The following is a 23,278-nucleotide window of genomic DNA, read 5'->3' on the forward strand; positions in this document are numbered from 1 at the left end:
GTATTTTGAATAAGTTGTCATCGAAATCTGAATCAGTCATGCGTCTCGTTAGGCTCTTAACTCTTCACTGTATGAAGCTGAATATTCTTATTAAGGCTGAACATGTTCCAGGTCGCCACAATGACATTTGTGACGCATTATCTCGATTTCAGTCAGCCAGATTCAGAGAACTAGCTCCAGATGCAGATCCACAATCTCAACAGGTCCCGGAATTTCTGTGGAGCGTCTTCGATCTAGAGCTCGAAGTCTGTTACAGTCCGGAATAGCGCCTAATACGTCAGCTACGTATAATACTGCTATTAAAGTATTTGAAAAATTCCGATTCACTTACCATTTACCTTTACAATGGCCGATACCAATCCAACACATCATTTTGTTTATTGCATGTTGTTTTGAGAAGGGTCAATCTTCTAAGACGATTTCAACTTATATTGCAGGCTTAAATTATTTTCACAAATTGCACGGGTTTTTTGACTTACACAAGGTTTTCATCATAAATAAACTGTTAGAAGGTTGTCGAAGAAATCGTGTTACTCGAGACAATCGGGCCCCATTGACCAAATCATTGTTAAAGATTATATGCGGTTGCTTACCTCGTACATGCTACAATGATTATGAGGCAAAACTATTTTGTAGTTTGTTTACTGTAGCATACTTCGGTTTGTTTCGGGTAAGCGAATTAGTAGCCCCTTCGACCTCACAAATTCAGAGAGTTGTTCAAGTCTCAGACATGTCCATTATAGATAACAAATACGTACTTATTGAACTTCATTATTTCAAAACTAATCAAGCAGGAAATCGGGTTACATTAAAAATTCCTAGGGACGAGGATATGATTTGTCCAGTCCGTGCATTATCTCAATATTTAGCGAAAAGACCAAAAGTCCAGGGCCCTTTATTTATTCATCATAATGGGACACCAGTGACAAGATCTCAGTTTTCGGCGGTTTTAGTCAAATGTTTGAATAACGCTCGAATACTCAATAACAACAGTTATAAAACCCATAGTTTTCGAATTGGTAGAGCCACAGATTTAGCAATGCAAGGCCTATCGTCAGAAGCAATAATGAAACTGGGTAGATGGTCGTCTGGTTGTTTCAAATTATATATCCGTAACTAATAGTGTTGTGACTTTAGGCTTATATGCATGGTGAGACCCAAGTCATATGTCAGTATTCAACAGACAAATTAAGATGTAATCACTTATACATTCTCGTATAATTTTTATTTAGACATATGGGTCCTTGGAGACTCGATCCCATATTGGGCTGGAGTGCGGGCGGAAGAAACGAACAAAGTGAATCTACGCTTGCCGGATTTGTCCATTGATAATGATTACACCAGAGAGCGATTATGATACTGGAGTTAAAATGCTGAGCCATCATCTATATACACGATGAACAATATCTACTGTTGGGAGATGCTACGCTACTTATTGGATCAAAGACGTTTCCAATGTAAGATGATTCACATGTGATAAGGAAGTAAGAATTGTGATTGACTGTTAAAGTGTATATTATTAGTGTTAGTATTCAAGGAAGTGGTTCAGTATGGACGTATTTATGTATTCGTATAGGACTCTCCAGTTTTAAGTTAATATAGCTCTCTGATAGAAATACATGACAAACTGTTATAGTGATTTATATCTTTCTAAGTGAAATACATCATTTAAATGTACACGAAGACAAAGTGAATTAAGTATCGTTTTAGTAGCACACTATCGGAACAGTGTTACAATCTTAGTTTAATATATTATAACGAAAATTTATAATGGCATAAAAATGTTATATGAATTAGTGACTGTTACATTTATCATATTGCGTGACTTTTAAAACCTTAAAAGGACACTGCTAGTTTTATTTATTCATTCATCATTATTTGTTACAGTAGTTAGGTGTCAAATCATCGTCTTAACTTAGTCATTTAACATGCTTCTAATGTCAACTGGGTCTATAAGTATAAAAATGTGTTTAATTACAAATTGACACTGTCGCTCGCTTTAGCGGTAAAATTCTGTCGGCCGTGGGGTGAACGGATGCGGTGTCTGTGTGTTTGCGTTCAAGTTATGTATCTTGGGTGTCACATGTTTACCAGTTTGTGTTAACTGGTTAGTAAAAGGTTTTGCCCTAGTACTTGGCGATTCCTACCTAGTATTGCGTGCGTTGCGTTGTTTGGCCTGGCTTTCAGGGGTGGCAATTTGCCTTGCCTTGCCTTGCCTTACATTGACTCGTGTTGCGATTTCGCTCATTATACGGTGATACCCCAAATGAGTGGAATATGTGGCTCGAGGTTCAATGGACATTGTTGCGTATTTGCGTTTGAGTGACACCCGTTGCAAAAGTACAAAGTGTACTAAGTGTCTTGCGTTGTCTTACCATGCGTGCTGTTGTAGTGCATTGCCTCGCTCTACATTGGCTCGGGTTGTGCATCTGACCCACATTCCGGTGAGACCCGGGCTGGGTTGGATTCACAATTCGAGATTCGATGGATTGTGTGGTTGCGTGGTTACAGTTAGTGATGTTTGCAAGCCTTGGGTTGGTGCGTCTGTTCTCCTCTCGGTCGATGGAAATTTTATCGCACTTAGACTCTACACGGTGAGACCCTTGTTGAGTCACGAGCGGCCGATCAACTTCCATTATTATTAACAGACTTTAATCCAAGTTGATTACATGATTATATATGAATGTTAAACTTTTATTATAAGTATCAGTATATACTGATGTTAATAAAAAGAGTACTGTACGAGATAGTTGGTTTTATTTTGAGTAATAAAATAAAAAGTATTTCAGCAAATAATGCTTGTTTATAAATAGTTCAAAAAAAAAGAAAATGCACAGAATAACGTACTTTCCAAATAAAAGCTATAAATTTTGCGCGGTAACTGACACGTAACGCCATGACGTCAATGACGTCATTTTAAGGCAACAATGTTTTGAAGCATTTCTGCGGCAATTCATTCATTATTTCTGCATTATTAAGTCATTAAACATAAGATCAGAGGTGGGTTCATGATTTATTTCCAGAAGAATGGATATACAAACACATTTAGTTTGTCGTAAACGTCGTCGTAAATCGTCACGTAAGCTTCTGGTTGGACATGCGCACATACAAAAATCAAGGTAACCTACCTCCTTAAGGGCAAATTTATACATGTTCCACAACAACTTAAAGACGAACCAAAAAACAGCACATACAAATGAGTAGTCCCTACAGAAAGGTAGTACAAAATGCTTGCATAATTGTGTTGTGTTGCACTTTTTTTTTGTCCAACTAAATTTCTACCAGATTTTTAACTTAGCAGGTTTTCAACATACATGTACTTATATAAAAATTGTCCACTTGAAAGTTTACATATACATTTAGTAATGTTTCTTAATTGCCAAGCCTAATTTGAAAAAAAAAAAAAAACATAAGTTTTTAGCACATACCGAGCAGACACAGTCAAGACATGGTTCCAGTAAGGGTGTAAATCTTTGACCATCCTCATATGTCCGACCCTTGTAGTCACATTCCTGGCACACTGGACAACACTCGCCTGGTAGCTGTACAGGAGTACGACAGCTTAGCTCAGGACAGGAAACATACTCACAACTGACCTCTCCTGCAAGTAGAGAATTTTCATTTCAAGGCCGTCTCAACTGTGTATATATCACAAATGAAAGAGGTAATGTCTGTTAGAAGGTTCCTCTGATGTAGGTGAATTGTGATGCTTTGTGGTAAACAATCTGGGAAATGTGAAATTTCAAGGCAGGACACGAAGTTGTGGTTTTAATCTGAATGCTGGTTTTTGTTCTGGTTTGAATATAGATACATACAGACACTAAATAACCACATAATGGCCAATTCAAATAGTTGTTTTACCATGAAGTTTTTTTCATTCGGTTGCAAAATCATGCTGAAATTACTTGATAGTTCCATGCCTCACACTTTGGTAGCATTTTCAGTATGAAATAATTGCATTATAGAATTTTATCATTTACAACCAGTATGAATGAAAACACGGGTCTAATCTTTTAGCTAATTTTACATCAAACATTGCCCCATCTTCTTTTAAATTCTATTTATGCACTTACAATGTTCGTGAAAAATGTAGGTTATTGTAGCTTATTTTGTATAAAAAAAAGAAAGAAGGCAAGCTAATTAGTGTGTTGATGCCTAAACAGTGGTATTTCTTAAAACCAGAACCTTTGAAAATCAAATATCTCTCAAAACCAATCCACTGTTTAAATTCCCATTTCACAAGCAATCTATTGCAAAAAATCATAAACCACTTCAATTCTAAAACATTTCTATTCAATTCAAAAGGCTGGTGTAATTACTATTCCACTTTTAGAGCATCAAAAAAACTTTTCCTTAAAGCAGGATGAGAAAGAAACCCTGCTAAAGTGCATCGACAAAACAGACTATTTACATAATTATGGTATACCTTCTCTACAGTGGCAAGTGGAACAGTCGTCAGAGTATACAACATCACCATGAGTGTAGGTACGTCCTTCATACTGACATACTGAAATATCAACCAGTATATGAAATAACTGTATTGTACAGTATCGATCTTCTAGTCTTTTTATTCTTTTAACTATGCACTTCATCAGATCTTTTGTTTCTTTTAAAAACTGTCACATGACATGCACCTCAACTATATAATCAGGATCGATTAAGCAGAGTATCACATGTAGATGTACATAAATTTTTCAAACTCGGGCATAGAAAGTTGATGAAATCTATTATATTTGTTTTAAAACTTTAATTTGTTTATGCAAATGATGCTCTCTTTTGTTCATATTGAAAAAAAAGCTTGAAGCCTATATAATCATGACAACACCTGCTTCCTGGGAAATGCAAGTTTTTTTGTGTTATGTTGGGCTACCACCATTAAGCTCGCAGGGTTTGGACTCGCAATCATGTGATGGGGCAGACGATACCATACAAAAAGTTAAATGCTCAAAGGATAAAAGATAAGGTTATTTACCTTTACATTGAGGACAACAAGCACCTGGGGGTGTTTCTGTGACTCTACATGGTAATCTTGGACATGGCCCAAGGGACTCACAGGTCACTTGTCCCCGCGAGCATGTGCACTGTTGACAATTATCTCCCGGTCGGACAAATACTTGTGAGTCTCTAACAACTTGACCCAGGAAATTACAATCTGTAAAATAGACAAACTATTAACATTATATTACTACAAATTTTATTGTATAAATCATATTAGCATTCTGAAAGACAACTGTTGGACATTTGCTTGTGCTATATCTTGCTTTCTTATTAGTACATACGACTGTAACTGGAAAATAAAAAGGTAAGAATACTGGAATACTGCCTGATATGCCAAATCTGATAACATCATTACAATATCATACGATTTTTTGTTATTCATATGTAACTGATTAAAGATCTAGTACACCGAGAGATTTTCTGAAGGTTTAAGCACACAGAGACAGAATCAAGATCTTGATTTAAAAGACATTTTCTTAGACTAAGTATGACTAAGTATGATAAAAGACTTTCTTATGGTCTCAGTACACGAAAAAGACCCTCCAAAAGTTAAATACACTAAAAGACATTCTTCAGTTACCTAAATGACATCATGATCTAAGAAATTCTACAGGTATAAGTACCGGTACTCTAAAAGACATTCTTCAGGTCAAAGTAAACAAAAGGACACTATCATTATTATGAACTAAGCACACTTAAGAAACAGTTTGACATTTTTTTAGTCTAACAACTCTAAATGACAGTCTTCATGTTTTAGTGCACTAAAATTCATTCTCCATGTCAAAGTACACTAAAAGACAAGTACACTAAAAGACATTCCACAAGTCTGGATATATTAAAAGACAGTCTCCAAATCTAAGTACCCTAAAAACATTCCATAAGTCTAAGAACAATAAAAGACAGTCTCCAAGTCTAAGTGTACTAAAAGTTATTCCACGAGTCTAAGTACAGTTCAAATTGTATTAAGAGACCACTGAAGGGAAGGGTTAAAAGTGGTCTCTTAACACAAATGGTTTCTTAATACAACATTTGTTCTTTAACAGCACAAAAAGAAACCAAAAAAAAATGGTCTCTCGAGCAAGTTTGGCTGTACATTAAAGGACAGTCTCCAAGCTTAGGTACTCTAAGCTGTATTTAAAGTAACATCTAACAATAGATTTAATAACATTGTACCTACCAGTACATTTGGAGCAGCATTCTCGAGGTCTGACTACACCATGATCACATTCACGTGGACACCTCCCTATCCTTGTACATGAACTGATACCCTCCTCGCACACACAGTTCTGACACGGGTCCAACAGAGATGTCCATCTCTCACCATTCTCATACTCTCTTCCCTCAGCAAAACAAGCTGAAGCAAGAAATTATTTTCCGATTGAGATATTGTAAAAGATCGGCGCCACCTTCTTGATCCAATGGTTCTAACCAACTGGAGTCACAACCACACCCCATATAAGACACCAGTAATTGTTTATCCTATGATGTGAATTCAAAAGTGTCTAAAGCAAACTCTTAAGTGGAATTCTTATTCTAAAGTACTCCAGTTGTGCTTAGATTTCACAGTGTTATAATAAAGACACCAAGTGGCATTTGCAGCACTTGTTAGTGAAATACATTTTGTACAGAAAATGCTGTAGCAAAGCATTGGATATGGCAAATAAAGTATACAAGACACAGGTTTTTTTATCCGTGGTCTCTAATATTTATAGGTTATTAGATTTGTATCGAGAAATATGCATGAGTTCTGCAGCGAAAATATTGCGTGACTTTAGGAGTGAAAGAACGAGTGCATATTTCTCAATGCAAATCTAACAATCTTTTTATTACATATGCATCTACACTAAAAGTTATTATACAAATGACTCGAATTTGTTATTAAGCCTGAATGAAATTGAAAATATCGTCGTTAAAGTACTTAAAACGCGACAGAATACATGGAACTGATGTCACACACCCGATATGAAATTTGAACGTCAATATGGAATAATATTGCTGTTTCAGGTTCCGCTGATACTTTACTGAGTTTTTAAATGAGTATTTAATAAAAATAAATAATAAATAACAAATTACTATTTCCAAGTATAAATTTGAACACTTGCTTAAGACATTTTGACAGGTTAACTACAGGTGTAGGACAGAGGTATGTGGAAACTTACTAGGACATCTAGATGGGCAGCAATCCCCTGGTAGTGTCAAAGGTCTCTGACAAGGCAAGTCCATACGTGGACAGGTCACAGGTAAACAACGGACTATAGAATTGTCACATGTACAGTTGATACATTTATCTTCTGGAGAGTTGAAAGACTGACCATGTCGGTACTGACCACCATCATATGTACAGGCTGAAAATATATGAAGTATCAACAGATATTGAAAACCCTTTTATACTGCAAATATTTAAAGCAATACAATTTGAGTCAGACCATGAGAAAACCAACATACTGCATTTGCAACCAGCATGGATCCAGACCAGCCTGCGCATCTGCACAGTCTGGTCAGGATCCATGCTGTTCGCTTTCAAAGTCTATTGCAATTAGAGAAACCGTTAGCGAACAGCATGAATCCTGACCAGACTGCGCAGATGTGCAGGCTGGTCTGGATTCATGCTGGTCGCAAATGCACTATGTTGGTTTTCTCATGGTATGGCTCATTTAAGGAGATAGAGTGACGTAGGGATAGTGTCAGACTCAAAGCCCAGTGACTGAGCTGACTGGATTCTATGGTCCCTAATTAAAGCACCAGTTCTGATACATAAAGCAGTTATCTTAACAGATTTGCAGACGATGCAAAAACTTTCTCTACAATTCATATATATATATTTTTTTTTGGTTGAATTTAACGTTGCACCGACACATGAAAGGTCATATAGCGATTTTCCAGCTTTAATGGTGGAGGAAGACCCCAGGTGCCCCTCCGTGCATTATTTCACCACGAGCGGGCACCCGGGTAGAACCACCGACCTTCCATAAGCCAGCTGGATGGCTTCCTCAAATGAAGAATTCAACGCCCCGAGTGAGGCTCGAACCCACATCGATGAGGGGCAAGTGATTTGAAGTCAGCGACCTTAACCACTCGGCCACGGAGGCCCCCTACAATTCATATAATAAGGGTAAATTGCACGCATGCGATAATCTAGTTTTTCTTTGAACAAGAGCTGTCCGTAAGACAGCCAAGCTCGACTATTCGAAATATTGTCCCAGAAGCAGGAAAATATTACCCAAAAAGGTTAAATATCAAAAGAGTTTTAAGTAATTCAATATCTGCATTAGTTTTGGAGATAGAAACTTGCATGTAAAACGTTAACCAGAATTTTCAAAGTCCAAAAAGGGGCATAATTTGCTCAAAATACATGCCAGAGTTATGGGACTTGATCCAGTGAGGTTAGTAATTGATATAGAAAAAGAAAAAATAAGTTTAAAATCTATATGCCTTTTAGAAATAGCTGTATGTACTTGCACGCAAAACTTTAACCAGAATTTGCTAAGTCCAAAAGGAGGCATAATTTGGCCAAAATGAAGGTCAGAGTTATGGGATTTGCTGCTATCAACTAGTTTTATAACCCCGAAGACACATGTGAAGTTTCAAATCAATATCTGCATTAGTTTTGGAGATAATAACTTGCATGTAAAACTTTAACCAAAATTTTCTAAGTCTAAAAGGGGGCATAATTTGCTCGAAAAACACGTCAGAGTTATGGGACTTGACCCAGTGAGGTTGGTAAGTGATCTAGAAAAAGAAAAAATAAGTTTCAAATCTATATGCCTTTTAGAAATAGCTGTATGTACTTGCACGCAAAACTTTAACCAGAATTTTCTAAGTCTAAAAGGGGGCATAATTTGGCCAAAATGAAGGTCAGAGTTATGGGACTTGCTGCTATCAACTAGTTTTATAACCCCGAAGACACATGTGAAGTTTCAAATCATTATCTGCATTAGTTTTGGAGATAGTCACTTGCATGTAAAACTTTAACCAAAATTTTCTAAGTCTAAAAGGGGGCATAATTTGCTCAAAATACATGTCAGAGTTATGGGTCTTGACCCAGTGAGGTTGGTAATTGATCTAGAAAAAGAAAAAATAAGTTTCAAATCTATATGCCTTTTAGAAATAGCTGTATGTACTTGCACGCAAAACTTTAACCAGAATTTTCTAAGTCCAAAAGGGGGCATAATTTGGCCAAAATGAAGGTCAGAGTTATGGGACTTGCTGCTATCAACTAGTTTTATAACCCCGAAGACACATGTGAAGTTTCAAATCAATATCTGCATTAGTTTTGGAGATAGTAACTTGCATGTAAAACTTTAACCAAAATTTTCTAAGTCCAAAAGGGGGCATAATTTGCTCAAAATACATGTCAGAGTTATGGGACTTGACCCAGAGAGGTTGGTTATTGACCTAGAAAAAGAAAAAATAAGTTTCAAAGCTATATGCCTTTAATTGATGGCTGTATGTACTTGCATGCAAAAACTTAACCAAGGTGTGACGCCGACGCCGACGCCGACGCCAGGGTGAGTAGAATAGCTAGACTATTCTTCGAATAGTCGAGCTAAAAAGGAATTACCATCACATTCCATTGTATCTTACACATCTATCACAAATATAGTGTCAGTCAAATTGTCATATTTCTAAAATACACTGCTACAATGTAAACAAGGAGCTGCGTTCAATAAATGCTTGATGCCCCCGGTGGCATCCTTGTCGATAGATTTTGCACCTAAGTTCAAAACGAGGTCAAAGTCAAGGTCAAACTGAGGTCCGGTGATGTTTGAAGATGAGGAATGGTCACAGTTTACATCTGTATTAGTATCAATTCATTCTTGTAAGGGGTATTGATGCTAGACGAAACGGTCCCATTTGGTTAACCAAGAGATGGCCCATATAAAGCAACCCAAGTCCAAAATGAGGTCAAGGTCAAGGTCAAACTGAGGTCAGGTGATGTCTGAAGATAAGGAATGGTCACAGGTTACATCTGAATTAGTATCAAGTCATTCTAGTAAGGGGTACTGATGCTAGAGGGAACGGTCCCATTTGGTTAACCTGGTACGGAGGGACCAACGAACGGACGGACAAGACAGTACAATCACTATATGCCTCCCACATCAGTAGATCCTGGGAACATAAAAATATCAATTTTGTACATGGATTCACAATCAAAAGAAAAAAGCTTACGTACCATTGTCACACCTAGGACAGCACTCCCCTCTTGGTGTGATGGCATTCAGACATGGAGCGAGGGGACAGGGTAATGGGTCACACACCACATTGCCATCTCTACACAAGCATTCTGTACACTTGTCTGGCATGTAACTCTCTCCATTTCTTAGCTCTTGTCCACTGACTGTACAACCTAGAAATTATAACAAATATTTCCTACACTACTTGCTTAAATTACTTTCTGTTCACTTCATGTTTAGTCCATACAGCAGTTTCTTCTTCTTATAAATGCCACTAAAATGAGTTGTAAGCAAGGGTCTATTATGTGCATTACTTCTGCTTAGCAAATCATCATCACATGCTTGATATCTAGTTTTATTTTTAACAGGAGCTGTCAGAGGACAGCAACGCTCAACCATTCAACAGCCTTGTCAACTGAATATAAGTTGAAAAAGGGGCAAATTTGTAAATTTGTAAAAATGCAATACAGAGTTGTGTAACATGTAGAATACATGTCAGCTCATCACAGTCGACAAGTGTGGGAAGTTTCAATCTACTCCTACAAGTGGTTACTGAGATACCAGCTTACATACAAAAACTTTACCAAATAGGGACGCCGACGCTGACACCAACGCGGACACAAGGGTGAGTCCAATAGCTCTACCTATTCTTTGAGTAGTCAAGCTTAAAATCTTTTATCTGACAATTTTATACTAAGCAGCAATCTCCATGAAACAATAAATTAAACCTTTATTTTTATATGACTGTCCCACGGGAGCAATTAATATTTAATATGGATTATACTTGAAAACATCATGGAAAGTATTTGTGTATCATGTATAACATTGAACTGTTATATTTACCATCACAGCCAGCACAACATTCTCCAGGTTGTATCTGTGGGTGACTACAGTCAGGGGGGATACAGTTTATCCTCTCACACTCAACTCTACCATCCTGTAGTAACAGTAATCACTAATATACCAACTGTCATACACAAATTTTACTTCCTACTGGAAATAGTTCTAATAATGAGTTCTCTAAGCATTACTCCTAGATGTATATTCACCAATATTCCAGGTTTGGGATTGAAAAGTTCCATTTTACAACTTTGTTGATTGTACTTGTATAATAATTATTCTTTACACTTTGCTTTACATTTCTATATTTATGACCTGTATTTTTGCCAAGTTTCATGAAAATCTTCCTCCCAGAAATTTATAAACAAGAGGGTTATGATGGCCCTGTATCCCTCACCTGAGTACCATTGCTCAAAATGATATGATCGTTTCAAACCAATCTCATTAGAAGCTGCTAAGGTGTATTCATTTGGATAAAAAATAAAGGGAGGTAATTTGTCATAAATTCAGTCAATATGTATCTTCACTGATTGTCCAAGTCTATCTGTTGACATAAATGAAATTTCAGATCAATATCTTCATTAGTTACGGAGATATACCTATTTTAATTTGAAATAAAGGGAGGTAATTTGACAAATCAGTCTATAGTTATCTACCCTGATTGTCTCAGTCCAACTAATGACAATAATGAAATTTAAACTAAGTCCTATAAGGACTTACTTATATAAATCCATTCTGATTACAATCAGGGGAGGCAATCAGATATAAAATAACTCTGGAACCTACGATTAGATCTGACAGATTTGCCATGGAATCCAGGACTTTTTGTTGTTGAAGATATTTTGGAAGTTTGTACCAAATCAAACCATAAATGAAGTCTTTATATGGCTGCAAAAACCAAAATAGCAAATTCTGACCTTTAAGGGGCAATAACTCTGGAACCCATGATGGAATCCAGTCAGTTCAAAAAAGGAAACAAGATCTTGTGGTGATACAAGTTGTGTGCAAGTTTGGTTAAAATCAAATCATAAATGAAGCAGCTATTGTGCAGACAAGGTCAAAATAGCTAATTTTGGCCCTTTCAGGGGCCATAACTCTAGAACCCATTATGGGATCTGGACAGTTCAAGAAAGGAACTGAGATCTTATGGTGACACAAGTTTTGTGCAAGTTTGATTAAATTCAAATCATAAATAAAGCTGCTATTGTGCAGACAAGGTCAAAATAGCTAACTCTGGCCCTTTCAGGGGCCACCACTCTGGAACCCATATTGGAAACTGGCCAGTTCAAGAAAGGAACCAAGATTTTATGGTGATACAAGTTGTGTGCAAGTTTGGTTAAAATAAAATCAAATGAAGCTGTATTGTGCAGACAAGGTCAAAATAGCTAATTCTGGCCCTTTCAGGGGCCTAACTCTGGAGCCCATTATGGAATCTGGCCAGTTCAAGAAAGGAACCAAGATATTATGGTGATACAAGTTGTGTGCAAGTTTGGTAAAAATCAAATCATAAATGAAGCTGCTATTGTGCAGACAAGGTCAAAATAGCTAATTTTGGCCCTTTCAGGGGCCATAACTCTGAACTCATAATGGGATATGGCCAGTTCAAGAAAGGAACCAAGATCTTATGGTGATACAAGTTGTGTTCAGGTTTGGTTAAAATAAAATCATAAATGAAACCACTATCATGCAGACAAGAAATTGTTGACCGACGGACAGACGCACGCACAGACGACGGACGAAGGGTGATCACAAAAGCTCACCATGTCACTATGTGACAGGTGAGCTAAAAATTTAGAATAAGGTAGACATATACTTGAGCACTGACTAAAATCTGACTTAAAAATAGTCCACTTAAAATATGTGCACATGTCAGTTAACATCGCCTCACACTTGGATTTCCCACCAGTAACAACCTATTCTCGATAAACAACTTGGCAATGCATGTTTCCGACATGAATTAGGAGGTCGAGGATGAATTACTTTAGATTATTTATTATGACGATAATCAAACCAGCATGGAGAACGTTTACCACTTCTGAGGAAGTCACTACCCTTATATCTGTAGTCACTACCCTTAGATCTGTAGTCACTACCCATACATCTGTAGTCCCTACCTTTAGAGCTGTAGTCACTACCCTTAGATCTGTAGTCACTACCCATACATCTGTAGTCCCTACCTTTAGAGCTGTAGTCACTACCCTTAGATCTGTAGTCACTACCCATACATCTGTAGTCACTACCCTTAGAGCTGTAGTCACTACCCTTAGATCTGTAGTCACTACCCTTAGATCTGTAGTCCCTACCTTTAGAGCTGTAGTCACTACCCTTAGATCTGTAGTCACTACCCATACATCTGTAGTCCCTACCTTTAGAGCTGTAGTCCCTACCCTTAGATCTGTAGTCTTCTACTGTTTCTACTGAGCTAGCTGGGCATGTTCATATTCTACTAGCTACATACATACAATTCAAGTACAGATCTTTTGTTAGTTATATGGACACAATTTAGTACATACAGCAACTTTTCCAGGTTAAGATGGATGAGGAAATTCCCAGGTGCCCTTCTGAACATTATTATCATCGACAGGTACACCTGGGTACAACCAACTACCTTACATAAGCCAGCTGGGCTTCCTCACATAGAATTCTACTATCAAGTGAGGTTTCAAATCCACATAAAAGGAGCAAATGGTCTGAAGTCGATGACCTTAAACATTCAGCTACAGAGGACTCTACAAGTACATTTCTAACAACATACAAATCATGACAGTACATTTCTGACAACATTCATATCATGACAGTATATTTCTGACAATATACATATCATGATGGTATATTTCTGACAACATTATATATTATGCAAGTAACAACGTGACAACAAGTATACCACACAAGTACAGATCAAACACTATATATACACCACACAAGTACAGATCTGACAATATATATACCACACAACAACAAATTTGACAAAATACATACCACATAAGAGATTTGAAAATATACATACCACACAAGTACAGATCTGACAGGGAGTCTCCTTCCATGACTCGCCATTGTCCCTGTTCCCACAGTCCAGACATGTTGGACAACATTCACCATCCAAAGTCACCTGTGAGGAGCATGAGCCAAGGTCTGGACAGTCAACATAGCGGCAGTTAACATTACCATTGTTACAGAAACACACCTCACATCTGTTACCGACTGGATTGAATTCCTGACGATTTCTCACACGTAAACCATCATACTCACAGTCTAAAAGACATGTTTTGTATCAACTATTGGCTACACTATGGCAGCAAACATACATTACTGTTTAGGTATAAAAGTACAAAATTTACTTCCATTCTTTTTCTCAAAACGTCATGCAAGTCCTTTAAAGGCTTTATCACAACATAACAAATACACTCAAACTTGTACGATCTCATTATAAACTGTTGCTGCTTGGGAAAGCAAAGGTTTTTTTTTTTATTAATAGGTTCAAATAACCTAAGTTGCAAATCAACTAGTGATCTTTAGAGTCAGTTGGTCTCTATTCACAAGTGATCTTTAGAACAAGTTTCGCTTCAGTTCATATCTTGTTTCAAACACATTGGTAATAGTTAACAAGAGGACCATAATGGCCCTATATTGCTCACCTGACCAAATGAGTACATGATGCTTTAGCAGAGGACCTATACACAATGCTACATGGCAAATATCTAAGCTCTGGGCCTTTCTAGGCCTTGAGCTTTTAGACAGCAGGACTGTGGATAGAGACAATGAAGGGATGTGGGAAATTCAACAATCTAGCAGTAATATCTTGATATCCATATTTCTGATACTGTAAGAACTAACAAATTTACCTGCACACTGTAGACAACACTGGCCTGGAATTTTCACTGGATGTGTACACAGGATAGGAGGACAGGTCTCCTCTACACATGTTACTAAACCATCCTAAAGCAATGATAATAAACATACATCTATTAAATAATACAAGTACTTTTCAAAACTTTTTCATACAACAAATGAAATGATAACTTTATTTGTATCATTTAGATTTTTCCTAGTTTAACATTCACAGTAACACTGGTGTCTACAACCACACAAGCATCATTCAACATATTGAATGGCCTGTACATATCTTTATCTGACAGTGGTATAGTGAAATGAATCTGTCTTTGCTACCAACAATGTCACCGTGTTAACATGGATCCGATTTCCTGATCTTACATACTGTAAAATTATTATTCATTGGAGACTACTTTTCGTGGGTTTCGTGGACGAGTCAATCCGAGAAATTAAATCCTAATGAACAAGTAAAATTCCCATTCAGTTAAGTTCAAAACTTGAAATCCACGAATTCATATCCCCACGAAATTACCGTTTTGACCAAAACCACGAAATTCCATGCCCACAAAATTAAATGATTTTACAGTAATCTATTTCTTATATTACTTTGGAAATGACACCTCTAACTTCTACCTTATGACATTTCTTTTGAAATTTCAATGTTAACTCACTTCACAAGAGCACATTTCACAGTCTGACGTAGCCCAGGATGTTCCGTCGCCTCTCTCTATATCCTCTCTGTCTATACAACCGGAGCACTGGAACACATTTCCTGTTATACCATTATACCACTCGTGTTGACAGCCACCACAATTGTTCACTCTACATACAGCGCCTGGATAACCTGGAATGAAATAAAAAGATAACTCGTACTTTTACCATCAACTTTTTTTTTTTACAAGCAATAATAATTAAGGGTTGAGCGCAATACTGCCGTAACACTTTTTTTATTTGATAGGAGTTTTGGCAGTACTGCGCTCAACCCTCAAAAAGTTTTTATTCCTGTCTGAATAAAGCCAAGCACATACATGTACAAATAAACATTTTAGAAATTAATTCTATTTCACAAAATAATATTATTTGCATTAATTATATTCATGCATATTTGGTGTTCATAAAATGTACAGCCAAACTAGTGTTTGAAGACTATACTATCAATATCAAGATCAGATCATTAATTTATATGAGGTAATGTTAAAGAAATGTTACCTGGACATTTTCTGTCATAACACAGGTCTTCACTGCATTCCACAGGGGTCTGACCAAATGGACACTCAGTGTAGTAGTAGGTGTAAAAACACAAACTGAAAAAAAGTATATAAAATGTTTACACTAACAATACAGCTAGCCACTCTGTATATATTCCTGGAGTATACTTGGAAGGCCCCGATTAAAACTGCTAAAATAAAATGTTACAAAGTAGGCATTCATCGTCGATACCCTAGCCCTCAAAAACTTTATAACATAAGTGAGGTGTGTGTACAGTATAAGGATCTCACATTTGTAGGTATAGGTATTTGTACAGGAGTATGTACAGGTTTATGTACAGTATAAGGATCTCACATTTGTAGGTATAGGTATTTGTACAGGAGTATGTACAGGTTTATGTACAGTATAAGGATCTCACATTTGTAGGTATAGGTATTTGTATAGGAATATGTACAGGTTTATGTACAGTATAAGGATCTCACATTTGTAGGTATAGGTATTTGTACAGGAGTATGTACAGGTTTATGTACAGTATAAGGATCTCACATTTGTAGGTATAGGTATTTGTACAGGAGTATGTACAGGTTTATGTACAGTATAAGGATCTCACATTTGTAGGTATAGGTATTTGTACAGGAGTATGTACAGGTTTATGTACAGTATGACATCAGACAGCTTAACTCAAAAGTGAAGATGGAAGTCTGGAAAAATGTTGTACCTAATGGCAAAATGCTTCATTGGTATGAATATTTGCAAGGTGAAAATAGGTGAGTATTTGACAATGATACACAGTACGATAAAGCACTGTACCTTCTGTCAGGTCCCACAGGTAGCCAGATGTTATCTTCTGTAATACTGCTGGTTCGTACATCGGGTCTTGAACTAAGCACCCTTTCCTGGGCACGCCCTACAATACCCTCCATCAGTGGAATCTGAGAGCCCCTCTGCAGCCAGTTCACTGTATATCTGTAATATCAGTAAGTCTTTTTTATAAACTGCAGTTCAGATAGTATTAAAGTTTGACATATTCTTCCATATGACATTATCGCACAGTTTAAGGCACAAATTAAATACAATTTGTACACTTCTTTGTTGATAGTAGGAAGAAAGTACTATATTTAACATCAAATCTCTTAAAACCTTCAGGAATTTTATAAAATTGCAAAGATAAAAAAAATCTAGGAAAGACAAAGAATTTTATTGGGTAAACAAGAAGCTGTTTAAGGTCAAACTGAGGTCTGGTGATGTTTGAAGATGAGGAATGGTCACAGGTTACATCTGCATTAGTAGCAAGTCATTCTAGTAAGGGGTATTGATGCTAGACGAAACGGTCCCATTTGGTTAACCAAGAGATGGCCCATACAAAGCAACCTAAGTCCAAAACAAGGTCAAGGTCAAGGTGAAACTGAGGTCAGGTGATGTTTGAAGATGAGGAATGGTCACAGATTACATCTGAATTAGTATCAAGTCATTCTAGTAAAGGGTATTGATGCTAGACGAAACGGTCCCATTTGGTTAACCTCGTATGGACGGACGGACGAATGGAATGGAATGGGACAGGACAATCACTATATGCCTCCTGCATCAGTAGATATTGGGGCACAGGAACAGTTGTTAGCAAGATGGACAACAACTGTAGCCATTTAGGTCCGAGTCCCAATCACTGCTGATATCAAGACAAATGTTTAGTGCTGTGTAATTTACTTAAATAGGTACTGTTCCTAGCAATACTGTGTGTTTGTTTGTTTTGGGTTTAACGCCATTTTTTAAAACAGTATTTCAGTTATGTAACAGCAGGCAGTTAACCTGACCAGTGTTCCTGGATTTTGTACCAGTACAAACCTGTTTTTCACAAGTATCTGCTAACTTCCCAACATAAACCAGAGATGGAGGACGAATGATTTCAGACACAATGTCATTTATAAAACTGTCACAGAGAACGCCCCGCCCCGAGATCAAACTCGCAACCCCCCTGATCTGTAGATCTGTGCTCTCCCTATTGAACTAAGCAGGAGGGCTATTCTAGCAATACTGGCCTGCACTGGATGCTAGAGAGATAAATATGACATCTGCTGTGGGCTTAACTAGAAACAAGAGCTGTCACTAATGGTGACAAATGTACCCGCAGCACCTTGACCTTTGACCTGGTGACCCCGAAGTCAGTAGGGGTCGTGTACTCAATAAGTACTATCAGCATGTGAAGTTTGAAGGTCCTGGGTGCAGTGGTTCGCAAGTAAAGTGCCTTCATGCAAAAAGTTAACGTTGTGACGAACAAACAAACAAACTAACGAAGGACGGACAGTTGAAAACTAATATGCCTCCCTTTGGGGGCATAAAAAGCTGTTCCATCCATCCTATGTGGGGGGTTATTTTGATTAAAATGCTAAAATAAGAAACCTTTACATTTATCAGATTATTATAATTTAAAGTTATAACAGACTTATCATAATTATATCAGTCTAGTACTATACTTACATCCACTGTGGGAGGTTATTCAGTGCGGGACAGATTCTTGTGATAATTCGAATAGCCTTATCGTCTGCTGCCTCTACTTCTATTTCTGCCCAACGTTTGATAATCACCAGCATTGGTCCGAGGAAATACTGGTTACATCTCCTCCTGTCGTAACCAAATGTGTCAAACCCAAACTTATCATAACCCTGTCTGTCAAAGCCGTATCTATCTAAACCATATCTATTATAACCATAGGGATCGAATTTGTCTGGAACTGTATTAACAAGGAGAGTACCATTTCTATGGAAACCAAAAGGTGTTTTACCAGACTGGTCAAAACCATAGCGGTCATAACCACTCCTATCGTAACCAGTTGAGTCATAACCATCAGTGTTATAATCATCTTCAGAAAATCCAAATCTGTCCAATCCCATACTGTCATAACCATTTCGTTTAAAGCCCTGTCGATCAAAGCCATTTATGTTGTAAATTCCTCTTGAATCAGCATCTCCATTACGATTCACTCCATATACATTGTAACCCTCGATATCATAGCCTTCCTTATCAAAACCATGTCTGTCATATCCAAGGGAGTTATAATTGAGATTTGGAAGTGTTACATTACAGACAGCTGCTTCAGAAAGTGCATAATATGTAACACACATTTGTTTTTTACTGTCCATGACATCATCTGGTGACAATTTGAACGGCATCATGGGAATGTAGCGGAGGTCTTGTGGATAACGTAGAAGACCACTTTCATGTTTATTTTGCCAATCCCACCAGATTCTATCAATAAATGCTGCCACTGATAGAAACAATGGATCATAGGGGCTAAGGTCCGAGTCCATGTGTCCGCCTACCCATGATTTGAACATGTTCATATAGAGCTCCATATGAAGTCTGAACTTTTCATAAGAAGGCTCGTTTAGAGCAATCTGCAAATCAATCACATCCGGTAGAGGGACATCCATATTGAATCTTCTCCGCAAACAGGGTACTAAATACGGCGGGTAATAATCTTTAAATGGATGGTGATCTACGCATCCTGTAACATCTGAACCATCCCCACCAAATTTATCTGCTGCCCAAATTGTTGCCTTCTGCTGGTTCCCTGCATTCAATGTCCAGTCATAGTATGGTATGGTAATAGAGCAATCGGTTTCCTGTAACATCTGCTCAACCATCCGCAGGAAGTTCCTGGTCCATGGAAGTGAGGCTGGATTACCAACAGCTTGTGCTTTATGATCAGCATACATCTGAGCAAACTGGAACCATGTGGATGGGTATTCCATCTTATTAAGTTTTTTAATTGCATCCTGGTATGTCTGCAACTCCTCATTAGTCATGTCCCGAATTTCCTTCCTCCGATATATCTGAGGACATGAGCACTCAACAGCTCCAGTGTAAGTACAGGTACAAAACTGACATCCAGCCCGAAATGTTTCTCCAAATTTGTATGAGTTATTATTATAGTCACAGCCACAATTCTCCTTGCAGTTGACCTCCTCGCATCGGCGTCCTCTGGAGAAACGTACAACCTTGGTCTGTTCATTCTCCAGTCTCTGACACTGTTCCAGAGTGGCAGATCGGCACTTATACACATATTCAGTATAGACACCATAGGCATTCAAACCATTTCTGTTGGTACCATAACATGTAAATCCCACTCTGAAATACCATTAAAAATTACCGTATTTTCCCGTATTAACGCCCCCGGGGGCGTTACATTTTCCAAAGAGGGGGCGTTTATTTGAGGTAAAAAAATAAAAAATGAAAATGTTTACAAAACTTAAAAACATCGTTCAAACTAGCTGTAAAGTGTTTCTGTGTGGTTTAATCCCCCTAAAACGTAATTATTTGGCATCCAATTTAATGCAGTGTGTCTTTTATGCATTTAAATACGGTACCTCGTGTATTCCATGTCTAGCTTTTTGACACGCTCGCGACACTACACATTACGTCATGACCCAAACAGCTGTGTACTCCGATAACATTTTCCATAGTACATGCGGGTAGCTAATAGCGCAATACACAATGTCAATGGTTTGACACGCTGCTGTGCCTGCTTTTAAATTAAAAGTTCTTAAAACTGCCGAAGAAAAGGGTATATCGTAAACACATTGCTGCAAGTATGTTTAAAGTCGGCAGGAAGCGTGTGCGCGAGTGGTGTAAAAACAAATCAAAAATGTATTTACCGTTTAATTTTCTGTTACGTACCGTACTTAGTACAAATGTTTTGGACTTACGGTACATGGACTGTTTAAAAGTGTGTTTAATTTTTAATACATTGGACTTTAGTACTGTAAATTACGTATTATGTGGACTTATAAAAATGAGGTAGGTGATTTTTCCCCGTTCTTGTTGACTTTTTTCCCCTCCAAAATGGGTGGGGGGCGTTAATTAGAGGGGGGGCCTTAATTCGGGAAAATACGGTATGTCATGATTTATGATTACTATTTTTTTTCTTTTTGTTTTGTTTAAAGTCACACTGGAACAAGGGAGATCATATGGCGTTTTTTCCAGCATTTGAAACTGAAGGTCCCAGATACACCCCAAAGCATTGTTTCAGGCATGAGCAGACATCTGGATGGCTTCCTCACATGAAGAGTTCTTCACCTCATGCAAGGTTCTAAACTCCCAGCTGATTTAAGCAGGGGCATACCTCTAAATATCATAACATCAGTTTTTTTAAAACAACCCTAATCCCTATAAAATATCAAAATCCACAAATCATTATTTTCTACAAGTAGGATAATAAATACAGCCAAATTCCTTCTATTTTACATCAATTTTATTTCCAGCATGATTACGCTGAACATCATTTTACAAATTACAAAAGTGTTTTTCACAAATCTCCTAATTCACATTGAGTTAGTATTTTTCACATCATATTTATAAGAACTAGAAAACAAGAGGGCCAAGATGGCCCTAGGTCGCTCACCTGAGAAACACACCATAACAGAAACATTTTAAACAGAGTAAACATTTTTGACCTAGTGATTTCATGGAAAAAAATATTTATTTAGTAAGTATTTTCTTTGATTTGACCTAGAGACCTAGTTTTTGAACCAAGATGACCCATAATCGAACTTGACCTAGATTTCATCAAGGCTATCATTCTGACCAAATCTCATGAAGATCAATTGAAAAATACAGCCTCTATCGCATACACAAGGTTTTTCTTTGATTTGACCTAGTGACCTACTTTTTGACCCAAGATGACCCATTTTCAAATTCAGCCTAGACTTCATTAAGGTTATCATTTTGACTTAATTTCAGGAAGATCAATTGAAAAATACAGCCTCTATCGCATATTCAAGCTTTTCCTTTGATTTGACCTAGTGACCTAGTTTTTGACCCCAGATGACCCATATTCGAACTTGATCTAAATTTCATCAAGGCAATCATTCTGACCAAAATTCATGAAGATTAATTGAAAAGTACAGCCTCTATCGCATACACAAGGTTTTTCTTTGATTTGACCTAGTGACCTAGTTCTTGACCCCAGATGACCCATTTTCAAACTCGGCCTAGATTTCATCAAGGTAATCATTCTGGCCAAAATTCATGAAGATTAATTGAAAAATACAGCCTCTATCGCATACACAAGGTTTTTCTTTGATTTGACCTAGTGACCTACTTTTTGACCCAAGATGACCCATATTTGAACTTGGCCTAGATTTCATCAAGGTAATCATTCTGACCAAAATTCATGAAGATTAATTGAAAAATACAGCCTCTATCGCATACACAAGGTTTTTCTTTGATTTGACCTAGTGACCTAGTTTTTGACCCCAGATGACCCATACTTGAACTTGGCCTAGATTTCATCAAGGTAATCATTCTGACCAAAATTCATGAAGATTAATTGAAAAATACAGCCTCTATTGCATACACAAGGTTTTTCTTTGATTTCACCTAATGACCTAGTTTTTGACCCCAGATGACCCATTTTCGAACTCGGCCTAGATTTCATCAAGGTAATCATTCTGACCAAATTTCATGAAGATTAACTGAAAAAAACAGTCTCTATTGCATACACAAGGTTTTTCTTTGATTTGACCTAGTGACCTAGTTTTTGACCCCAGATGACTCGTTTTTGAACTCGGCCTAGATTTCATCAAGGTAATCATTCTGACCAATTTTCATGAAGATCAGTTGAAAAATACAGCCTCTATCGCATACACAAGCTAAATGTTGACAGACGACAGACAGACGACAGACGACAGACAGACGCCGGACATTGAGCGATCACAAAAACTCACCTGAGCATTGCTCAGGTGAGCTAACAAAAATACTTTGTAATTCATGCCCCTTCAAATTTCTCTTTAACATATAGCATGCTGGCGGCAAGATATTCTGCCTTTGTGGCCAGTGCAGACCAAGATCAGCCTGCAAATCGGTCTGCACTGTCCGCTATTCAGTCAGTAAATTTTCAGTGAACACACCTTTGAATAATAAGTGGTATGGCCCAAATTGAATGATGGACCAGTCCTTTTAGAAATTTAGCAGGGTAAGGGTTAAAATTAATACCATCATACCTATTATATCCCTCCACATCATATCCTTGTTTGTCATAGTCTATGATACCATCATATTCCCCTCTCCTGCTGTATCCTGTCAGACTGTATCCTTCCCGACTGTACCCTGCTTTATCTAGACCCCAACGATTATACCCTTCCTGGTCCAGACCATTCAGGTCATAGCCTGCAATACAGGGTTTATTTTGGTTTATATGTATTTTTTTTTATTGTATACTAGATAACTTT

General features: G+C 37.4%; 1 protein-coding gene across 1 annotated transcript in view; it reads right to left on the reverse strand.

Moving 5' to 3' along the window:
- The window catches only part of LOC123551067 (uncharacterized), a 123,328-nt gene that overhangs the window by 65,282 nt on the left and 34,768 nt on the right, over positions 1 to 23,278 (reverse strand). The window contains exons 18-31 of the mRNA XM_053540544.1: positions 23,051 to 23,216; positions 18,528 to 20,177; positions 16,863 to 17,018; positions 16,053 to 16,147; positions 15,515 to 15,687; positions 14,855 to 14,948; positions 14,020 to 14,264; positions 11,016 to 11,109; positions 10,172 to 10,345; positions 7,158 to 7,343; positions 6,176 to 6,352; positions 4,973 to 5,152; positions 4,427 to 4,507; positions 3,429 to 3,601 (exon numbers count right to left, since the gene is read on the reverse strand). Of these exons, the coding sequence (XP_053396519.1) occupies positions 3,429 to 3,601; positions 4,427 to 4,507; positions 4,973 to 5,152; positions 6,176 to 6,352; positions 7,158 to 7,343; positions 10,172 to 10,345; positions 11,016 to 11,109; positions 14,020 to 14,264; positions 14,855 to 14,948; positions 15,515 to 15,687; positions 16,053 to 16,147; positions 16,863 to 17,018; positions 18,528 to 20,177; positions 23,051 to 23,216 (3,644 nt within the window). The remainder of the gene's footprint in view (positions 1 to 3,428; positions 3,602 to 4,426; positions 4,508 to 4,972; positions 5,153 to 6,175; positions 6,353 to 7,157; positions 7,344 to 10,171; positions 10,346 to 11,015; positions 11,110 to 14,019; positions 14,265 to 14,854; positions 14,949 to 15,514; positions 15,688 to 16,052; positions 16,148 to 16,862; positions 17,019 to 18,527; positions 20,178 to 23,050; positions 23,217 to 23,278) is intronic.

The sequence above is a fragment of the Mercenaria mercenaria genome, chromosome 4, assembly GCF_021730395.1.
Source record: "Mercenaria mercenaria strain notata chromosome 4, MADL_Memer_1, whole genome shotgun sequence".
Taxonomy (NCBI): Eukaryota; Metazoa; Mollusca; class Bivalvia; order Venerida; family Veneridae; genus Mercenaria; species Mercenaria mercenaria.